Below are 22,421 nucleotides of genomic sequence, written 5' to 3' on the forward strand. Positions count from 1 at the left end.
TTTGAATGGTTTAGAGTAATAATTGATGTTTATAACGGCCTATAATCTATTCAAAAGTATACCTTTATCTATTTATGTATTTTATTTTTATTTTAGAATTTCTTTCATTCCAATTACAGCAAATAACTAATTATAAAAATCCTGCAGGAATTATCACTTGCTTGGATTCATTGCAAAATCTGTAAGAAATCCCTGCACACATGTGTCCTCCAGGATTTTATAATTTTCATATTTTTTGATATTTATTTTGTGTTGTCACTTGTCACTTTATGTACACAAGAAGCTTCTGTAGCCAAAACAAATTCCTTGTGTGTGTGTGAAGCACACTTGGCAATAAAACTGATTCTGATGTACTGTATACTGTACAATAAAACTATGTGAAAATAACTGAATTGATATATATGAAAAGGGTTTTTAAACCAAATATTGATTTTTTTTATTTTATTGAATTTGAATTTATATTTTTTTAGGAATAAATTGCTAAATTTCAAGAGTATTTAATTAAATGAATTACAACCACATTATTTCATTTACCAGAAAACATAAAACAAATAAAACATCACACTGAATTCATAATCTTTTTTTTGTGTGTGCCACCCAAAGATTTGGTGCGGCCTCTTCTGGCAACCCCTAAGAAAATTGTCTGGGGGCGCCACTGACAAGTTTGGGGGCAGGACTACTTTTAACTGTTTTAAGCTTTTCCTGCTCACCGATGCTGCATTTGTTTAATCAAAGATGTAGTAAAATTCTGAAACATTATTAGCCTATAAAATAACTGTTCAAAAGTAGTTTATCATTTAATTTAATAATTCATTGTGATTTTAATGATGATTTTTCAGCTTCATTACTTCAGTCACATGATCCTTCAGAAATCACTCTAATATTAATTATTATTATTGTTTATTATAATTATTGTTAATGGTAATAGTAAAAAAATCAATAATGACTGGAGCAATAATTTCATTTGAAACTACATACAAGAAAGCAGTTATTTAGAATTGTAACCAATATTTAACTTTTTATTTTACATTTAATAAAATGCACCCTTGATGAACCATTTTCTTTATAAAAAAAAAAAAAAACATGGAAAAAAAAAACTGGCCCCAAACTTTCGACCGCTAGTGTGTGTATATAGGGATGTGCAAAAATACATTGAAATGTATCTTAAAATGCCAAATACCTCAATTTTACATGTATCAAAATAAACTACAAAATACAGCAGCCACAAGTATCAAAATAAAATATTGTATTTTGAAAATAATGCAAAATACTTTACAAGGGAGCATGAGATTTATTCTCAAACCTTCCATCAATAGACATATTGGATCAATTCCTTCACCATTAAACTCTGTAGAGTAAACAATGTTTGACAGCAAGAGTGTTTCTCTGAGCAAGTTAAATTGAACTCATTCACCTCCACTCCTGTACATGAGGAGGTATTCATAAACCCTTGTTTCTTTTTCATTTTAGTATAAACTTTGTACAAATTTCATACAGAAAGTCCTGTCTGGAGGTGGTGCTGGTGGGCGATGTTACTGGCTGGTGAGCAGGAGGTGTTGGTTGTTGATATTACGGATGCTGCGTCTCAATTTGCATACTATCCGTCCTAAATAGTATTTGAAAATAGAATTAGTATGTCCCAAATCATAGTATGTTGAAGAGTATGCCAAAGGTTCCCAGATGGTTTACCATTTAAGGTAAAAATTTAAGCGTAGAACCGTCCATACACTAATCGCTGATATTGCCCACAATACATTGCGTGTTGGACGTGAATTGGATTAGAACTACAAATGTAAGTGAAAGGTGTAAAAAAAAAAAACAACAACAACAAACATGGTGGACGCGCAAAGCCAACCGTCAAGTACAGAGACCTCGGTAAAGATGTTTGTATGACTGTTAATTAATATCTAGCCCATCGTGTTGTCTGTGTCGTATTTCATCTGCAACAACAATCCTGAACTTATAAAAAGATGTGTTTGGACATTAACATCTCATTGCATAATTATCCAAAGGCCTGAGGAGATTTCTCTGCAAGAAAGACTCGTGAACGGGAGATTATTCTGCTGCTTCTCCAATAAGGTAGGAAATTAAATATGACAGAAATGTGGTTGATTTGTGGATGATTGACTGGGCTCGTAACTAAGCAACACAGCGATCTGTTAACGAGGAAGTAGTACGTCCCAAAGCTTGCATACTCTGTCACACACTCAAAAGTAGATATTTTTTCATTAAAAAAAAAAAAAGTACATACTTTTAGGGTGTAGTACAAGTATGCAAATTGGGACACAGCATCAGTTTTCACTCTTTCCAATATTTATCTCACCTTCAAGATCTAAAGGACCCTGATAATTTGCCATCATGCAACAACAAGACCACATCTGATTGACAGTGTCTGCTAAAGTGAGGGGAACAGGGGAATCCCAAATGTGGTACTCTTTAACTCGTCTGATTGCCCGTTTAACAAGTATGCTGAGGCTGGAAATGGCCTGGTTTCTCTCAGTTTCCGCTATGCTAAACTGATCACGCTGCTTGAAAGGGGGGATGATTAATTTTGCCCTAACATCCTCAAATAACTTCTGAATGAGGAAGCCTTTATCTGCGATCACCTCGTCACCTGGTTCCAGTAAGTCCAAGATTCCTGCCTGCTTTGTCAACTCCTTGTCTGAAATGGAGCCAGTGAATAGCTTTGATATAAATGTGATTGCACCACAGGGTGCCACACCAATTAAACCCTTGAAGGTTGTATGGGACTTGTAGGCTGAGAATGTTTCAGGATGGAGGGTATTTGCCTCTGGGCACTCACATCTCAACTCTGTGCAGTCAATAATGACCCTCACGTTTGGACAGTCTCGCTGAAATTTCACAGGCATTGTCCATCGCACCTGCTCCTGGGTCATCCAGATTTGAATTGATCCCAACACAAGGGTTAAATAGTTTGACCATGTTATTACAATGCGATTCACTGTAGAAGTGCTCACTTGAAATATCTCAGCCAAAACTCTCTCTCTAAGACCAACAGCAACACACAGGCAAAACATGAAAAACTCATCAATGGGTTGCATCTTGCGCTTAGGGCTTGGTGTCACAACCTCCTCCTCTGCAGTTGAAATTCCAATCCTTTTGGCTTTGGACCAGTACACAATATTGGATGCAGATGGCTCAACAGATCTCCAAAAAACAAAAAAGATGTTTTTGTTTGGAAACCTCGTGAAGTACTTAAAGTCTTCATCAGACACGCACCATCTATCTAGCAGCGCTCGAGAGATGGTAAGGCTTGTGACCAGTTCCTCCAGCTCCTTTATTTTCTCCAGTGCCTCATCAAGAGCACCTAATTAAAAGAGAAAAATGCATTGTTAAACATGAAAATGTATTATTGGAAGCTTGGTAGATTACCATTAGAGTAGTGCAATTATACAAGTGACAACATCAGTGTAAATTCTTAAATCAGCTATTGTATTGAAATTGTTTGCCGCACAACTGTAATTATCTTTGCTTTCCCCTATCAGTGTACGTGAATATTCCCTAACATTGCAAATTTTGTATGTCTCCTTAAATGAGCTGTACACCCCAATTTGGCAATTCTGTCATAATTTACTCACCCTGGTTGTTCAAAGCCTGTATTCATTTATTTATTCGTCTGTACACAACAGAGGAGTTGGGTATTTTGAATTTTATCAAGTTAAACAAATAGACATTGAACACAATTTACTACTATAATTGATGAAATACTGACATTCTTTGTCAAATATGCCTTTGTGAACAAACTGGGTCTGAGTAAATAATGACAATTCTAATTCTGAACTTTCCCTTTAATCAAACATAATGTTACATGATTCAGGTAGTTAAATTATAAGAGAATAGTGTTTTGAGAAAATGCCAGAAATGGGTGGTTTCATGTAGTTTAAAGGGCACCTACTTTTCAAGCTGTTTGGACAGACATATGTGCATGTATGGTGTATAGACCGTCATATTGGGGTGATATAAGCACACCCAGTGCTTTTTTTTTTTCAATTTAACAACATAAAAAAACGGTGGACCAATTGGAGCGGTTTTCAAATCGACTGCTACTTGACATAGGAGTGCGGTCCCCCCGCCCACCAATATTGATTGACAGGCGCGTCATCATATCCTCAGTTTGTTGATTCACGTCCGCCATTTTCAGCGTGAGTCGAAGCAATATCACTAAAGGAACACGCTAGCTCTATTTTTAGATGCAAGGCTCATTGGGCTCAACACAAGACCAATATTCTCCACATTATCACTCTAATCGGAATTATTGGTTGTTTCTTTAGGTAGGTTTGCAAACATGTGTACTTCTCATTAAGTCTACCTTATACTTCAGCCGTTTGCATTTCTCGCGATCCCAGAAGCTCCCTGTGATCTTAACTAGCATGCGTTTTAGAATTCTAAACATAGGTTTCTATCAGGGTACACTCAAGTCAACAGCTGGGCGCCGCGGACCGCTGCAGAAACCTATGTTTAAAATTAAAAAATGTGTGGCGCAACGATTCGGGACACTTCATGCTTCTGGTGCGCCACAGAGAGTGTCTGGTGTGCCGTGTCGCGGCTTCTAGCGGCGCATCCGGTGCCTCAGTCAAAGTTAATTCAGTGTGCGTTGTTATTAGTTTCTGTGTACAAGCTCGGCACTTGAAACTAGCACACAGTTATCTGTAAAACTATACACAAATGATTTTGTACTCTCTGCTTGGTCTCTGTCAGAGTCGTACATGTACGACTGAATGGTGATCCTCTCTCCTTCTCCGTCTGCCTGTCAAACTCTGTTGCAAACGCAGAGAGGGTGAGCTCATGGCCCTGCCCCCTTGTTACGTTGAAGGGAAGCCTAAACTAATTTACATGTGAAGCAACACAGCCATAAATCAGCGAACTGTGGACACGCCCCAACATGACACTTTTTAACACATTATAATAAAAAAAAATCTGAATTGTGTTTTGAACTGAACCTAAACTGGCACACTTAGAAGAACCCTAATATTAATATTAAATCATAAAAAAGAGGTAAACTATGTTCCCTTTAAACCAGAACTGACCATAATAATCAAGTTATAAGTAGGCCCACACGGAATTTGTGCTCGCAGAATTCTGCAGATTTTTAGCCGATCATTAATTCTGTTTATTTGCTTTTGTAAATCTATATTTATTCAGTTTTTAAATTACACTAATATGAAAATGTCCATCTGATTTATGTACAATGCAGTTTGTACAGTAATATTTTCTGTATTTTAGTAGATATATCATATAAGACACTTGCTTTGTTTACCAAATAAAGTGACTCTAATTGGATTTGCGTTTTAAACATTGAAGTTAAAAAGGTGTTATTTTTTATTTCACATATTAAGGCTTTAGTTATGAGACTCCCAAAATAATTCTGCATAAATCCACAGATTTTTAGCAAAATTCTCCGCAGAAATAGCTAAAAACGTCCGCAGATTCCGTCTGGCCCTTGTTATAAGTGGGTTTAAACTGTACTATTAGTATGGACTAAGTAACGTTATACAACCCATTACTAATGCTCCACAATGTAACGATTCACCTCTCCCTTTCAAATTAGTTTATGCATATTTTAATAATTTGCTTATTATAGAATAATTAAAATTGTTCAAGATTATCTCTTAAGTGTATCACACTGATACTAATTAATTATACTTGTAATATTAAATTTCACCTTCACAATCATATTCAACTCCTGTCTCTATTTTACTTTATAATTAGTCATTTTATAATCAGTATTTGATGCCAGTGGCCAGTCCTCTGGATCAGAGGGGGTGTTGTGCCGAAATTTGTGACCCGTCGAAAACTGTGACCAGAGGGCGCTGTTCAGTAAAAAATTCACTCGGGAACGTGCTTGTCGCTCATGCACGCGACCGTGAACGCGCAGACACTGAAATCAAGCGATCAGCGTCGAGCGGTGCTGTAAAGGGATGTTTTAAATCCTGGGATTCAGAAAACAGGTTCATGGAAGAACTTTAATGTAGTCCTGATATGTTGACCATCCAAATTCTTGTAAAGAAGAATAAAAATAAAATATTCTGTCACTGTTTTTGTCTCCTGATAGACTCGTAGTTTGTAGGTTTCGTTATGAAATAGTTTATGCATTCCAGATTCAAACTACTGACATATGATCGGCTTCACAGAATCTGAGGTAACATTCATAGCCATCTAAATATTCTACTGCATATGCCAGATTACAATGTTTAAAGTGAACAAAGGCAGGCAATCGTCTTTCTATTTGTATAACATTTTGACCAGATATTAGATTAATATATATTTTATAAACTGTGTCTGGGTTCTGAAATTCATAGCTATTGAAATGACATCCCTCTTTTATTTGTGTGATTATGTTTAATAAAACAACTCATGTCATATCTTATGCATCTAAAGCATATTGACCAGATATTTAATTACAAATGCTGTAGTCACTGAATCTGAAATTAATAGCCACAGACCCTTCTTATATTCATATGAATGATAATAATGTTTATTAAAATGACTCATGACGATCCTCCATATGATCTGATTTTCTGAAATCTTTAGAAAGGTCATTGACTCTGACAGATAAAATATATGCCTACAGAATTCTTATTTCTCTTTATCTCTAAGGATGCATGTTTGATGTCTTTAAGAAACAACAGGGTCAAAATTAGCGATTGAACATTACAGAATTCTTGCACCCTACAATTTGCAGTAATGTTTACACGTCAGCAACTGGTATAAGTAACAATTAAATGACACTGATATTCCCTGTTTATTTTTGCTAAGTTTTTCTAGACATAAATGTCACAAGTTAGAAATTTCTTAGACTGTCTTTATAAAACTTAAAAACAAAAAATATAAAGTTAATTTTAAGAAATCACATTGAAAAACTACACTGAGTACACTTTATAGGTGTTTGAAAATTATAGTCAAGCATAGATCATCCTTTTACAAAGAAAAAAAATATTATAATAAAATAAATACAGTGGGGGAGAGTGGGGATTTTGCAATGGATGTCAAGGTTTACAACATCCTTCAAAATATACATATTTTTGTTTTAAAGAGAAGAAACTCATTTTGGTTTGGAACAAATCAAGGATGAGTAAATGTTGACAGAGTTTTTATTTTAGGGTAAACTATCTGTTTTTACTCATCGGATTCGGTGACCTAAAGATCAGACCAACTGTATCTAAGAATAAGTGTGTCTGGTCAATATTATAAAAGAGGAAGATGATGGACTGACACATAACCTTTATCCTTTTATCAAATATTATAATCAGTCAGCATATGGGGTAGCCTAACATATTTCAATGAATTTTATGAGTCATTTTCAGTGAACATCTCAATAAATTAGAATGTCATCGAAAAGTTGATTTCACCATTTCAATTTAATTCATATATTAAATAACCACTTGAAATATATCAATCGGTGAGTAATAAATCTATATAATATACAAATCTATATAATAATAATTGTCAAATTGTAAAAGTAGACTTTAATAAAATAAACAATATCCTACTTCGTGATATTTTGTTGTTGTCGTCTCCTGGTAGACTGGTAAAACTAAAGATTTAGTTATGAGTTTGAGTTGAAAAAAATCATATAGTTTGTTTATTACAAATGCTAAATACTGAGTTTAAATTACATGTGACACAAGTAAAATTCATAGCCATAGAAGTGTGTTATCCCTGTAGAAACCTAATTATAATGTTTAATAAATCGACTCATTTTGTGTCAGACCTATTCCTGTTTCATAAAACATTGATGACCAGATATCTTTAAACAGGTGGACGTCAATAAATTAGAATGTCATCAAAAAGGAGATTGTGTACTAATTGAATTCAAAATGTGAAACACGTATATTATATAGATTTATTACACACCGATTGATATATTTTGAGTATTTTTTAATATATGAATTATATTGAAATAGTAAAATAATCAACTTTTCGATGACATACTAATTTATTGAGATGTTTTATTTGAATATAGATTGATGTTCACTGAAAATGACTCATAAAATTCATTGAAATATGTTAGGCTACCCCATATGCTGACTGATTATAATATTTGATAAAGGTTATGTGTCAGTCCATCATCTTCCTCTTTTATAATATTGACCAGACTCACTTATTCTTAGATACAGTTGATCTGATCTTTAGGTCACTGAATCCGATGAGTAAAAACAGATAGTTTACCACAAAAGAAAAACCCTGCCATTGTTCCAAACCAATGATTTTGACCCTGTTGTTTCTCAAAGACATCAAAAATGCACCCTTAAAAAAAAAAAGAAAAATGACTGCACAAAGACAAAGAGAAATAGGAATTCGGTAGGCATATATTTTTATCTGTCAGAGTCAATGACCTTTCTAAAGATTTCAAAATCAGATCATATGGAGGATCGTCATGAGTCATTTTATTAAACATTATTTTCAGTTCATTTCAGATTCAGTGACTACAGCATTTGTAAATAAATATCTGGTCAATATGCTTTAGATGCATAAGATATGACATGAGTTATTTTATTAAACATAATCAAACAAATGGCATTTCAATAGTCCTGATATGTTGACCATCCAAATTCTTGTAAAGAAGAATAAAAATAAAATATTCTGTCGCTGTTTTTGTCTCCTGATAGACTCGTAGTTTGTAGGTTTCGTTATAAAATAGTTTATGCATTCCAGATTCAAACTACTGACATATGATCGGCTTCACAGAATCTGAGGTAACATTCATAGCCATCTAAATATTCTACTGCATATGCCAGATTACAATGTTTTAAGTGAACAAAGGCAGGCAATCGTCTTTCTATTTGTATAACATTTTGACCAGATATTAGATTAATATATATTTTTTAAACCGTGTCTGGGTTCTGAAATTCATAGCTATTGAAATGACATCCCTCTTTTATTTGTGTGATTATGTTTAATAAAACAACTCATGTCATATCTTATGCATCTAAAGCATATTGACCAGATATTTATTTACAAATGCTGTAGTCACTGAATCTGAAATTAATAGCCACAGACCCTTCTTATATTCATATGAATGATAATAATGTTTATTAAAATGACTCATGACGATCCTCCATATGATCTGATTTTCTGAAATCTTTAGAAAGGTCATTGACTCTGACTGATAAAATATATGCCTACAGAATTCTTATTTCTCTTTTTCTCTAAGGATGCATGTTTGATGTCTTTAAGAAACAACAGGGTCAAAATTAGCGATTGAACATTACAGAATTCCTGCACCCTACAATTTACAGTAATGTTTACACGTCAGCAACTGGTATAAGTAACAATTAAATGACACTGATATCATTTTTTAAACATTATTTTCAGTTCATTTCAGATTCAGTGACTACAGCATTTGTAAATAAATATCTGGTCAATATGCTTTAGATGCATAAGATATGACATGAGTTATTTTATTAAACATAATCAAACAAATGGCATTTTAATAGCTGGATTTCAGAACCCAGACAGAGTTTAGATAAAATATATATTAACCTAATATCTGGTCAAAATTTTATACAAATCGAAAGAAGATTGCATTACTTTATTAACTTTGTTAAACTTTATTATGAAACATTGTAATCTGGCATATGCAGTAGAATATTTAGATGGCTATGAATGTTATCTCAGATTTCATGAAGCCGATTATATGTCAGTAGTTTGAATCTGGAATGCATAAACTATTTCATAACGAAACCTACAAACTACGAGTCTATCAGGAGACAAAAACAGCGACAGAATATTTTATTTTTATTTCTTCTTTACAAGAATTTGGATGGTCAACATATCAGGACTACATTAAAGTTCTTCCATGAAGCTGTTTTCTGAATCCCAGGATTTAAAACATCCTTTTACAGCACCGCTCGACGCTGATCGCTTGATTTCAGTGTCTGCGCGTTCACGGTCGCGTGCATGAGCGACAAGCACGTTCCCGAGTGAATTTTTTACTTAACAGCGCCCTCTGGTCACAGTTTTCGACGGGTCACAGATTTCGGCACAACAGGGGCTACTGACTATCTCTACACACGCTGCTCTCTGGTTTAGGAAAGGCTTTCCTCTCCACAGCAGCCATCTCAGTCCCCACTGAAACAGTTCTCTCATGAGCAGGGGACATTGGAAATGTGCAAAGATCTCAGCAGCTTATTCCAGAAAACAGAGATATGCTGATATTTACTTTTATAAAAATGTAAAATCCCAGCAGTGTCATAGTTTTAGTTTGTTTATATTAATATATCTTTAGATTGAATTAATATTTTTGATTTTGAATAGCAAATTAGTCATGACAGAAAATTATTATTTTGCAAATAACGTGCAGCATTTAAGAAAAAAATGAAAGGGCTTTTGTTCACCTCAAATGTGTTTTAAATAATTTTATTGAAATCGTGAGTAAATCGTGAATGGTATCAAATCGCGAGTCAGGTGAATCGTTACATCCCTACTCCACAACATGCTCGTAATTGCATATAGCTATATAATGTCATATACCCTCTGTTTAATCAACAGTTCATTACTGTGATATATTTGTTGGCAGTGGTCTTCTTTAAATTATTGTATTAACGTGCTGTACTCACCCGGAGGAGGGCGGCTGTTGTAGTCGTGCTCCTGCTGAGGCAGCGCCACATCAACACACTCCATTTCAACGTGTTCCTCTTCCAGCTCATAACAGACCGTACTTTTTGCCTCCTCTTTAACTTCTCCCCAGTTGTTCCATGAAAACCTGGAAGGCACCGCATGTGGTGTAAGATGTTTACGGCCGGACTGTGGATGGACGCGAACTTCATCATCCGTGAAGTGCATAGCACACACAAAAGTGCTGCCCTTCCTCACAGTAAATTCCTCTCCCTCGTCTCTGCGAATAGCCCAAATCCAACGTCTCTTAATACTTTCATCGCTTGGAAAGCTATGAAACGACAAATACGGCTGTTTCTTTTTCGAATTAGAACAAAAAGGTACGCTGCAAGATTGGCTACTCCTAGTCTCCGCCATTGCACGCTGCTTCACCAGGAACGAAGTTTTCCCTACTTCCGGTGTCTTCTTCTTCTTCGTCGTCTTCTTCTTCGTCTTCTGGAGTTTTAGCTGGCGGTTGGCAAACCAACTTTAAGGTGCATTTTCCGCCACCTACTGAATTGGAGTATGAGGCGCAACATGGTTAGAAATCTTGAGGGATTAGTAAGGAATGCTACATGGATTTACTATTAAATAGAGGAATAAGATAAAAAATAAAATACACGCACACATAAAGGAAATATTATATCCTATCCATTAAATGTATATTCTTCAAATATCTAAAAAATTAGTTATTTATCTTTTTATCTCTGCCTTCTAGAATATCTTTTAAGTAGGAATTGGCTATGTTTAACTATGTTTTATGTTTAACTCTTTTTTTGCCATGATGACAGTAAATAATATTTGACTAGATATTTTTAAAGACACTTCTAAACAGATTAAAGGGACATTTAAAAGCTAAAAACTAGGTTAATTAGGTTAACTAGGCAGGTTGGGGTAATTAGGCAAGTTATTGTATAATGATGGTTTGTTCTGTAGACTAATAAAAAAAGATATAGCTTAAAGGGGCTAATAATTTTGACCTTAAAATGTTTTTTGAAAACTTAAAAACTGCTTTTATTCTAGCCAAAATAAAACAAATAAGACTTTCTCCAGAAGAAAAAATATTATCAGACATACATATTTGAGAAATATAAAAAAAAATAATAATAAATAAATAAATAAACGAGGGCTAATAATTCTGACATCAACTGTATATAAATATTGGATTTATTTATTGTATTTTTAAAATTCTATTGGGTTGAACTGGGTTAAATTATCTATATATAATTTATATACTTAATGGTTAACAATTAGAGCATTTATTGTCTGAGCTTCAGCAAAATCAGTGTTATGACCAGCAGAGGACCCTCTTCTTCTTTAAAATAATTGTCCAAATTAAATGATTCAGGTTTAAATTAATCTGAAATCACAGAAAGTTCTATCAGTATTGAATATCGCTTTTGAAAACAGCCAACAGTAAATTTCCAAATAAATGATAAATATACTATTTTGGTTTTATTAGCTCAATGATAAACATCCTGAAGAAACTTTGGTTTTACAACATAAAGAAAACCTTAACTGACCAAATAGGCAACAAATATAGTGCAAACATTTCTATTGCATAGATTTGCCCAATAACTGCACTGTAAAACCCAACAGTCATCTTTATCAAATGAAATGAGTGTAGTTAACTCAAAATTTACTGAAAGATAATTCTACTCATTTGAAAAGAGTTTTGAACTCGGTGTTGAAGGTAATGAGTTAATTAAATACCTCATTACTTCAACTTAAATGGAGTAAGTTCACAGTACTCATTAGGATTAGTTTATTGAACTTAAATGGTTTGAGTTACCTTAACTTTTGGGGTTTGTGTGCCGTCATTGCTCTAGACACATGTCCACCATTACAGTCATAGAAACACTTTTTAAAAATTTTAAACCCAAAATAAAAATTCTCTCACCATTTACTCTTTTTTTTTATTAAACAAAAAGAAGATATTTTGAAAAATGTTGTAAACTGGTAACCATCGACTTTTATTTATTTGTTATTCCTATGGATGTCAGTGTTTACTAGTTTCCAACATCCTTCAAAATATCTTCTTTTGTGTTCAACAGAAGAAAGAAACTCTTAAAGGTTTTACTTGATGGAGAATACATGGCGTATACGTTTTTATTTTTGGGTGAACAGTCCCTTTAATATAGAAAAGTAATGTGGGGAAAAAGGAATTTATTTTTATTACTTTTGTGTCTTTATTTTTATTAGAAAAATGTTTAGATCAACAACAGATTAATCAATCTTTTTCTTTTGTATGATACCAAATATTGACCAAGCATACTTCTTTTTTACTGTGCTGCATACTTTTTAGAAGGAATTGCGGACAAGAGGGAAATAGCAGAATAAGAATAAATATAGTGCGGGGGCCCTTGTTCCAGACTGCTGTCTAAGAAGAAGTCAAGACAGGTCACAACGAGCATGATGCTTATAGAAGTTGTAAAGTATATTTAAGATGCACTTAATTGTTCAGTTCTTGTATGCAGAGAAGGGTTGCAGAAAGAGGAAGTATGTCTGGTGTACAAGAGGCAAAAGGACTGCAGGATGACTGATAAGTGACGTTACACCAAAACTCCACCTGTTAATATCAGTTGTGTATATATGCTGGAGTCAGGGAAATGTATGTTAGTTGCGAAACTCCTGAATGTAATTCTTGTATTGCATTGGGGTAACGTAACCCAGAGCTCTGTCATCGAATTATTCATTTGTATCTAATAAATTACTAATATTTTTGGTATTGAAAAAACCCTCTCCAGACCTTTTCTTATTGAACACGCATGGAAATGGCTTGATATTCCAACAGTAGCTTCATTATTTCAAATAATTTGTGTCCTCTTTTAATTTATTCTTTGTCATCCACTCTGCTGCTTTTTAATTGTCGTTGTTAATGTTCTATTTATTTATTTATTTATTTATTTATTTATTTATTTATTTATTTATTTATTTGTTTGTTTGTTTGTTTGTTTTTATTTTGCCACTGCATTGTTTTACAGTGTTTTAAACCAGGCAAACACAGCTAATCATGTAATAAAACTAATGAACCTGTATACTGTAAATGTATAATAAATAAAAAACATTTACTCAAAATTGATTTGTAAAATAGATTACACCAACATTTTAACAAACAGCCTCTTTATAGCACTGATTTTTGTTAAAAGACAGTAAACTTTTTAAAGTTTTTTGCCAACATGACATAAATTGGACATAAGTTGCTGAAGGGCACAATAGTAAAACAGAATGGCTTTTTTTATTATTATGACATGTTCGCTATGGACGTTCTTCTTCTGGGACAACCTTGGTCTCGGTAGTTCTCCAGGTGGAATGAATAAATCTGCAGGTTCTGCTGACGTCTGTGTTTTTTGCAGAAGCTGTAATGTCTAAAGTTGCATAGTGCACGTTTTCTCAGCCGGCCACATTTTCAGACTGCAGAACTGAATGTAAACCATCCTCGTTCTGTTTTCGTTTTTTATTGACCGGTCACACAGTCATACACATGAACATCATCGCCTGCTGTGGGAAAGAAGGTGTAGTCACAAAACTATTTAAATATATTTGAATAAATATATGAATTATGCGAAATGTTGTAGTGTCATTTAACACACCCGATGGGAAGGAAATGCAGGTGGAGCTGCTATAAAGACACACGTTAATCAACATCACAAGTTGGATAATCAATGTACCCTTCATTCATTCATTTTCTTTTTAGCTTAGTCCCTTTATTAATCTGGGATCGCCACAGTGGAATGAACCACCAACTTATCCAGCATATGATTTACGCAGCGGATGCCCTTCTAGCTGCAACCCATCACTGGGAAACACCCATACACTCAGGAAACCGGAGCACCCGAAGGAATCCCACGCCATCACGGGGAAAACATGCAAACTCAGAAATGCCAAACTACCCGGCCGGGACTCGAATCAGCGACCTTCTTGCTGTGAGGCAATTGTGCTACCCACTGCGCCACCTCAATGTACCCTTTTATCGATTAATTATAGTGTTCAATCAGACAGTACATGCTTAAACACTAGTACTGATTGTAAATTTTACCAAGACTTTTTTAATAGGCCCGGGTACCTAATTATTAGAAACAAATAAAACACATGAAGGAATCTAATCCATTGAAGAAATACTAGTGTGTAATAAACGTTATTTCTATTTATAATGTCATCTACATGATATAATAATCTAAACTGTCCATAATAATAATAATAATAATAATAATAATAATGACTACCCTTTTTTGCTATTTCTGCTGAGAATTTTGTAAAAAATCTGCAAATCTGTAATTATTTTGGGAGTATCAAAACTAAAAACGCAATATATGAAATAAAAAATATATATATATATAAATATATTTAAATATATATATTTTATATTTAAATATATATATATAAAAATATAAATATATTTTTAACTTTTATTTAATGTTTATGATGCAAATCCATCTAGAGCCACTTATTTGGTAACACAAAGGAAGTCTATCATATAATATATCTACTAAAAGACAAAACATATTACTTTACAAATTGTATTGTAAATAAATCTTAACACTTTCATATTAATCAATATTATTACGAAAATAGTCTTAGTCTAAATTAATTTAAAAACTGAATAAATATGAATTTACACACATTTACACAAGTATATAAATCGACTCAATGATGGGCCAAAAATCTGCAGATTTCAGCGTGCACAGATTCCGTGTGGACCTAATAATGACTATAGTCCCATAGGCATTCACGGGGATATTCTTTTGATAATTGCAGCCTGATTTTGTGACCAATTTTGTGCAATATTTACTTAAAGGGGTGGTCCACTACGATAACATACTTTAAATTTTAGTTGATGTGTAAAGCAGCTGTGTGAACATAAACAACATCTTTGAATGTAAGACGCTCAATGTTCAATGCAAACGGTGACGTTGGCTTTTACAGAGTTAGCTTAGCGAAGTTTGGGGACTACAAATACTAAACAAAGTTTACCCTTCAGGTTACACACATACACCCTGCGGAGCTAAGGGGCGTGGCCAGAGAATTTGTAATGTTATAACAGAGATGCTTCATGGTGATGTGAAGCTGATCTGCAAATCACAGAACATATATCTTATTAGTTTATCTAACCAATCTTCTGTCTCTCTACAATCCAACTCGCTCTTTAAGATCTCAAAACTCAGGGCTTCTGGTAGTACCTAGAATAGCAAAGTCGAGTAAAGGAGGTCGAGCTTTCTCATTTATAGCTCCTAAATTCTGGAATACCCTTCCTGATAACGTCCGAGGCTCAGACACACTCTCCCAATTCAAAACTAGATTAAAGACCTATCTGTTCAGTAAAGCATACACTTAGTGCACCACTTAGGGGGCTTCCACTCAGGTTCTGCATTTTGTTTATATACACTATGAACAGCAGCTACGCTAATTATTCTCTTTATTCTCCATTTCCACCTGGGGATACTCTTCCCGAAGCCCTCAGACTATGCAGAGTCACTGATTCGATCCAAGACCAACGATGAGATGATCCCAAGGTTTCCATATCCTGGACCAGGCCGTATCCTGAGCAGCTACTTTGGTGGTCATGGAAGAGTGGAGAACATGAGACTGATTCCTGTGACGCTCCAGAGACAGACGAGTCTTCGCTGAGGCCAGCTTCCAGCCTCCGCCACTGAGACTGCAGCTCTGCTCAAGACGTTTGGCCAGCGGAGAAATTAAAATGATCGTGCCCAACTGAGCCTGGTTTCTCTCAAGGTTTTTTTTCTTCACTTTCGCCATTTAGTGAAGTTTTTTTTCCCTCTCCGCTGTCGCCACTGGCTTGCATGGTTCGGGATCTGTAGAGCTGCGCATCGATGGATTTGCTCTTCAATATTTGGACTCTCAGTAGTGATTATTAAACCACACTGAACTGAGCTAAACTGAACTGAACTTAAACACTACAAACTGAACTACACTGTTCCTATTTACTGTGACCCGCTGCTTTGACACGATCTACATTGTATAAGCGCTATACAAATAAAGGTGAATTGAATTGAATTGAATATCTTAGCTGACCAACCAGAGCCTCTTGTGAGCAGTTGTCAGAGGAACTAAGAAATATGACAGTCCTTTTCATGTTAGCGGAGTTTAATCAAAGTAGGATATATGAAAAAAAAATGTGATTTTCTGCAAATGGAGCATGAGCACACAATGCTTTGCACCCCATAAACACAACCGAGCCTAAAAAATACACTCTGAAGCACCCCTTTAAATTCTTGTGTTTTGCTGTGAAAATACACAAATTAAATACATAATAATAAAAAAAATACATAAATAAAAGTGTAGGTGTTCTTACTTTTCTTTTTGTTTACTGTTTTTCAAATACATCTATTAAGCTGCATTTCTACAAGCATATTTCTCTGAAATATACAATATTATACTGAACACTCTGTCTCTCTGTAGACAATTCAATTCAATTCACCTTTATTTGTATAGTGCTTTTACAATGTAGATTGTGTCAAAGCAGCTTCACATAAAAGGTCATAGTAAATTGGAACAGTGTAGTTCAGTTTGTAGTGTTTAAGTTCAGTTCAGCTTAGCTCAGTTCAGTAAGGTTTAAAAATGACTACTGAGAGTCCAAACACAAACATATGCAACCTAAAAACCATATTAAAAATATGACACAGAAGTAAAATAAATAAACTGATAGTGATGAATGTATCTATTAACATTTTTATTTATTTATTTGGAGTAAATGTATAAGTAGGGTCTGTCTACACTTGAAACATATAGCTGTGATCAGGAATCCTCCATTCCTTTAGGAGGCGTCAGTGTGTACGTGGGCACGGAAAAACACAGAAGAAACTCTAGCCGCATTTAAGCATCATGGCAGCGCTCGTACGCAGAGTGTTAATCGCCCACCTGGCAGCGACGAGAACCACCAGGTAAATGTGGCATATTAGTTCGAGATTTTGTGAAAGAATCTAACGTTACATTACACCAGACCTTTGTCGATAAGTTTACATGAGTTGGCGTTATAATGGCGAGCTCATTAAGACAGACCCATCTGATCTCAGAGCTGGCACAAGAAACATAAGTGACCTTACGGACCGTAATGCCAGCAGTAAAACATGACAGGATCTTTTGAAGAACGGCACTCATAAATTCCTCAAACTTTTACAACGAGGCCCCCAAAAAATAAAACGGTGCCTATGAACTCACACACACGTAATGGTTTATATTATCCGGCCAAATTAAAAATGTTTACTCTCCAGTTGTTTTTCAGTTAACGTTAACCTCACTGCAGCCTTCTGAATCGTTGTATTTATTTATTTATTTTTGAAACGACACATTCTGAAGTGCCCACGTTTGTTATGTAACATAGTTCTCCAGCATTTGAGTAATTGAAGGGTGTCTTATATGATGTTGTGTGCAGTTTTCTGCAAAATGGCGGCTGTGGTTTTAGATGGAGCCATCGGAGATTCTTCTCTAAAGGTCAGTGACCCTCTCATAAGTTTATCCTTAAGAGTCAATTGTATGCTTCTCTCAACAAATTCGTTATTTCGCTTCGTTAGACCTGTCTTTTGTCAGACTAAAACTGCAGTTTGTCGTATGAACCATAAGGTGGCGCAGTTACCTCACGATGTTCAGAAATGTTTTAAATGTCTGCCTTCGTGAAATTAAGGTAAAGCTGATCATATATTCGTGCATTCGGACTTTCACCTTAATATCATTTTAGAAAAGTATTCTTTGCAAATTCTAAAGCAGGGAAATCATATCAGCAGCCAATGACTATCAAAGTACACCATTGTTCACTGTTAATTAACAGTACTACTAATTTAGCATGTCACTGTTCAAAACTGCACGAATGTAAAACCAACTTTACCTAAATTTTTTGTAAAGTTACAGCCAAAAATTCACTGAACATGTCCTCATTATTTACTCGCTCTCAAGCGGTCCAAAATCTTATTGAGCTAAAGTTGGTTTTATATTCACACATTCAAACTTTTTGCATAATATAATTTCAGAAAAGTATTTCTTACAAATTCTAAATGGAGTAATCGTATTAGTTGGTAATGACTATAAACAATGTTCAGAGTCAAATAAATGGTGCTAATGTTGTTTTGAAGTCATACTTAAATATCTAAGACCAAATATTTGAAGTAGAATGTCACACAATATCCCTGTTCAAAAATGAGCGAATGTCAAAATGTAAAACCAACTTTACCTCAATTTTTGTAAAAATAAAAAAAGCAGCCAGTTCACCCAGAAATGAACATTACCTCACCATTTACTCGCTCTCAAGCGGTCCTAAATCTTATTGAGCTAAAGTTGGTTTTATATTCACACATTTAAACTTTTTGCTCATAATATAATTTCAGAAAAGTATTTCTTACAAATTCTAAATGGAGTAATCGTATTAGTTGCTAATGACTATCAACGTTGTTCAGAGTCAAATAAATGGTGCTAATGTTGTTTTGAAGTCATACTTAAATATCTAAGACCGAATATTCGAAGTAGAATGTCACACAATATCACTGTTCAAAAATGAGCAAATGTCCAAATGTAAAACCAACTTTACCTCAATTTTTGTAAAAATAAAAAAAGCAGCCAGTTCACCCAGAAATGAACATTTCCTCATTATTTACTCGCTCTCAAGCGGTCCTGAATCTTATTGAGCTAAAGTTGGTTTTTTATTTACACATTCAAACTTTCTGCTCATAATTTCAGAAAAGTATTTCTTACAAATTCTAAATAGGGAAATCATGTTAGCAGCCAATGACTGTCAAAGTACACCATTGTTCGGAGTCAAATAAATGGTGCTAATGTTGTTTTGAAGTCAGCCTTACATATGTGATTTAAAAAAAATATATATATTTTTTGTGATTATTTATTTATTGCAGAACAAAGCCAGCATGAATAGCTAGCAATAACTATATACAAGCCAGGGTTTGCATTAAATGAAAATACATTTAAAAAATAAATAAATGCAATAAAGTAGTAGATAAATAAGAATACACAGGAAAAGAGAAACTCTAGGGTGAGAAGTGACCTTTATACACCTCTAATATAATATTATTTATCTTTCAGTATGCTTTAGTTTATCTAGTAATTATATAAGAATTTTTCTCAAATTCGGACCATGCTTTGATTGTTTGTGGTTTAGCTCTGTTAATTCTTGCTGTAGAACGTTCTAACAGCGCAATATTTTTTAGTTCAATAAGCCCCATTTTGTTCGCTGGAAATGCGGGTTCATGCCATGTTTTAAATATAACCTTCTTTGCTGCAGTTAGTGCAGTATGAAATATCTTACGTTGGAAAGTGTTTAAGTTTAGATCATAATCATCATTCAATATTATTGGGGTATTTAGGAATAAACTCATCTCACAATTCTGAGATAGTTTGAAATACCTTACATCTGTGATTTTTGACCAAATATTCAAAGAAGCATGGTAAACAAAATATAGGGTGGGAGCATGTCACAAGTTTGCACAAAACGAAGTGCAAATATAAAATCAACGTTATGAGTTGCTTTGTTCTGTTGAACTCGAAGATATTCTGGAAGATAGTTAAAAACCTGCAACCATTGAGTTCCATTGATGTAGGAACGGAAATACAATAGAAGCCAATGCTTTATTTCTTTTATGTTTAAAAGAAGCAGGTTAGGAACAAGTGTGTGATGAGTAAATGATGAGTTTTTATTATTGGTATAAACAATATATTGAACTGTTGTAATTTTATTGTGTTTCTGAAACTTGTATTTAATTTTTAAATGAGTTTTATTACATTTTATTTTAATTTTATCTACTGTAATATGTTATTTAGGCAACAAAAAATAAGCTTGGGTTTACCTGTTAAAGCATAAACACAATCACTGTATATATATATATATATATATATATATATATATATATATATATATATATATATATATATATATATATATATATATATATATATATATATATAAATTTATAAATATATTAGTCAAAGACAAAAACATCAAAACAATAACAATTTTATTTATTCGTATTTTTATTTTGTTTTTGCTTGTGTGATTGTACTGATGTTTCTTCAATTTTAACTACTTTTGTATGGCTTTCTTTTATTTTTTTATATTAATTAAGTTGGTGTGTTAAGTTAAATAAAATAGGTTTAAGTATTTATACATCAGAACAATAAAATATTAATACAGCTTAAAAAAATGTACAAAAAACAGCTAATTCATGTTTTAACCAAGATTTACAGGGAACACCCGCTAAAATGCTATTCATTGCTATCAATCCTTAATATTTGAAAATATCTTGTACATTTCAGAATAAATTTGTTTCATTCTTACAGACGTGTATCTTTCACCCATATTTAAAGTGATAGTTCACGCAAAAATGAAAATTGTCATAATTTATTCAGCCTTTAGTTGTTTCAGACTAAGTTTCTTCAGTTGAGCACAAAAGAAGATATTTTAAAGAAACCTGTAACCATTGACCTCCATAGTATTTGTTTTTCCTACTATGGAAGTCAATGGTTACAGGTTTTCAGCTTCCTTCAAAATATCTTCTTTTGTGTTTAACTGAAGAAAGTAACTCAAGGTTTGAAATCACTCGTGGAAGAGTAAATAGTGAGTAAATCTTCAGAGCTATACCGTTAGTTTGACTTTTTTAACATCAAAGTTTGCATTTAACTTTATAATAAAAAAAATGTTTAGAAAATGACTGCAGACCCTAAATTAAATTGTATTATTTAAGCCCAGTTAACCAGCTCTTTGGCCAGCTATTGACTTTTTATGTTTAAACAATGAGTTTTTTCATCTCTAAACTCCTTATTTAAGATGTTTTAGTTGTTTGTATAATAATAATAATGTATATTTGTTACTCATTTGCAGGATTTCCTGGACAACAGGCACGTGTGCGGCCCCTTACTCTTCTGGTAGCTACAGGCGGTGGTTATGTAGGATATGATCAGTATGGCCGATACAAAGATCGGCAGCTGGAGAAGCTTGGCATTGAAGTGCCACCACACATTGCCAATGAAGTTCAGGTAAGGTCAAACCCAGATCTAAATATTATTTTTGTACAATTTTCCAGACAAACCGTCTACTGCAGGGACATGTTGCAAAACATTGCCATTGCAAATGTGCTGTTTGCCATTTCCACAACCTTTTCCCTAAATATCAGTTTTAGCACTGGTGGTTGTTGGCCGTGAACTAAGCGAGGGCTTTCAATTGAAGTGTATAAAATAATATTTATTGATCTATTCAGCTGTTTTTCAGCACTTTTCAGTTTTTCTGAATTGATGATAAGCACTGATGGAATGACTGGTGTCTTCTTTTCAATGTCTCTGGATACTGAGATCATGTTCAAAAGTGTTATGTGTGTGTTCTTGAATTGTTTGTGAGGGTACACATGTGAATAATGACATGGGTGTTACTGCATGAACATGGTTTATTAAGACACTTCCTGTGTCTTCAAAAACCATATATGGTAAAAAAAAAAAAACGTACTGAGCTCAAAGTCTTTGGCTGTGTTTTTTAAAATAAAAAATGGCAGATGTTTTCAGTGAACTTGGGTAATGTTTAGAAGAAAACGTTATAACATAGTGTGTGTGTGTGTGTGTGTGTGTGTGTGTGTGTGTACAGAGCTATGACAAGGATTTGGATTGATTTGTTGTCACGTTGATGGCGTTTTGGTGGCATCACCATTTTCCCACATGTTCTCTTGCCGTTTTTGGCTTTGTTTGTAGTTTTTTGAATGATAAATATAATGGATATACTACAGACTTGTACTCTTGTTGGACAAAACTTGCGTTAAATTAATCAAAAGTATTAATTGTTTATTATTATTATAGTA

At 33.8% G+C, this 22,421-nt stretch overlaps 2 protein-coding genes across 3 annotated transcripts in view; one reads left to right on the plus strand and one right to left on the minus strand.

Moving 5' to 3' along the window:
- Positions 1-1,135: 1,135 nt before the first annotated feature.
- Positions 1,136-11,060, minus strand: LOC130228638 (uncharacterized). Its single transcript, XM_056457068.1, has 2 exons — positions 10,581-11,060; positions 1,136-3,328 (listed from the first exon to the last, which is right to left on the minus strand). The coding sequence occupies exons 1-2, from the start codon at positions 10,993-10,995 to the stop codon at positions 2,292-2,294; spliced, it is 1,452 nt and encodes a 483-aa protein (XP_056313043.1). The 5' UTR covers positions 10,996-11,060; the 3' UTR covers positions 1,136-2,291.
- A 6,376-nt stretch (positions 11,061-17,436) lies between these two features.
- Positions 17,437-22,421, plus strand: part of pisd (phosphatidylserine decarboxylase) — a 54,281-nt gene continuing 49,296 nt past the window's right edge. Inside the window, exons 1-3 of one of the 2 annotated variants that reach the window (XM_056458591.1) lie at positions 17,437-17,519; positions 18,011-18,069; positions 21,458-21,612. In XM_056458591.1, coding sequence (XP_056314566.1) covers positions 17,461-17,519; positions 18,011-18,069; positions 21,458-21,612 — 273 coding nt within the window. In that variant the 5' untranslated portion in view covers positions 17,437-17,460. Of the gene's footprint in view, positions 17,520-18,010; positions 18,070-21,457; positions 21,613-22,421 lie in introns of those variants that run through there. The other variant, XM_056458589.1, reaches the window with a different exon arrangement.

Source organism: Danio aesculapii, chromosome 5 (assembly GCF_903798145.1).
Source record: "Danio aesculapii chromosome 5, fDanAes4.1, whole genome shotgun sequence".
In the NCBI taxonomy this organism is placed as follows: Eukaryota; Metazoa; Chordata; class Actinopteri; order Cypriniformes; family Danionidae; genus Danio; species Danio aesculapii.

Bases quoted from the DNA above. Each gene is read 5' to 3' on its own strand.
- LOC130228638 (XM_056457068.1), bottom strand. From the start codon at position 10,995: ATGGCGGAGACTAGGAGTAGCCAATCTTGCAGCGTACCTTTTTGTTCT. The intron at 3,329-10,580 runs GTGAGTACAGCA...TCTTTTAATTAG, and splicing joins CAACAGCCGCCCTCCTCCGG to GTGCTCTTGATGAGGCACTG.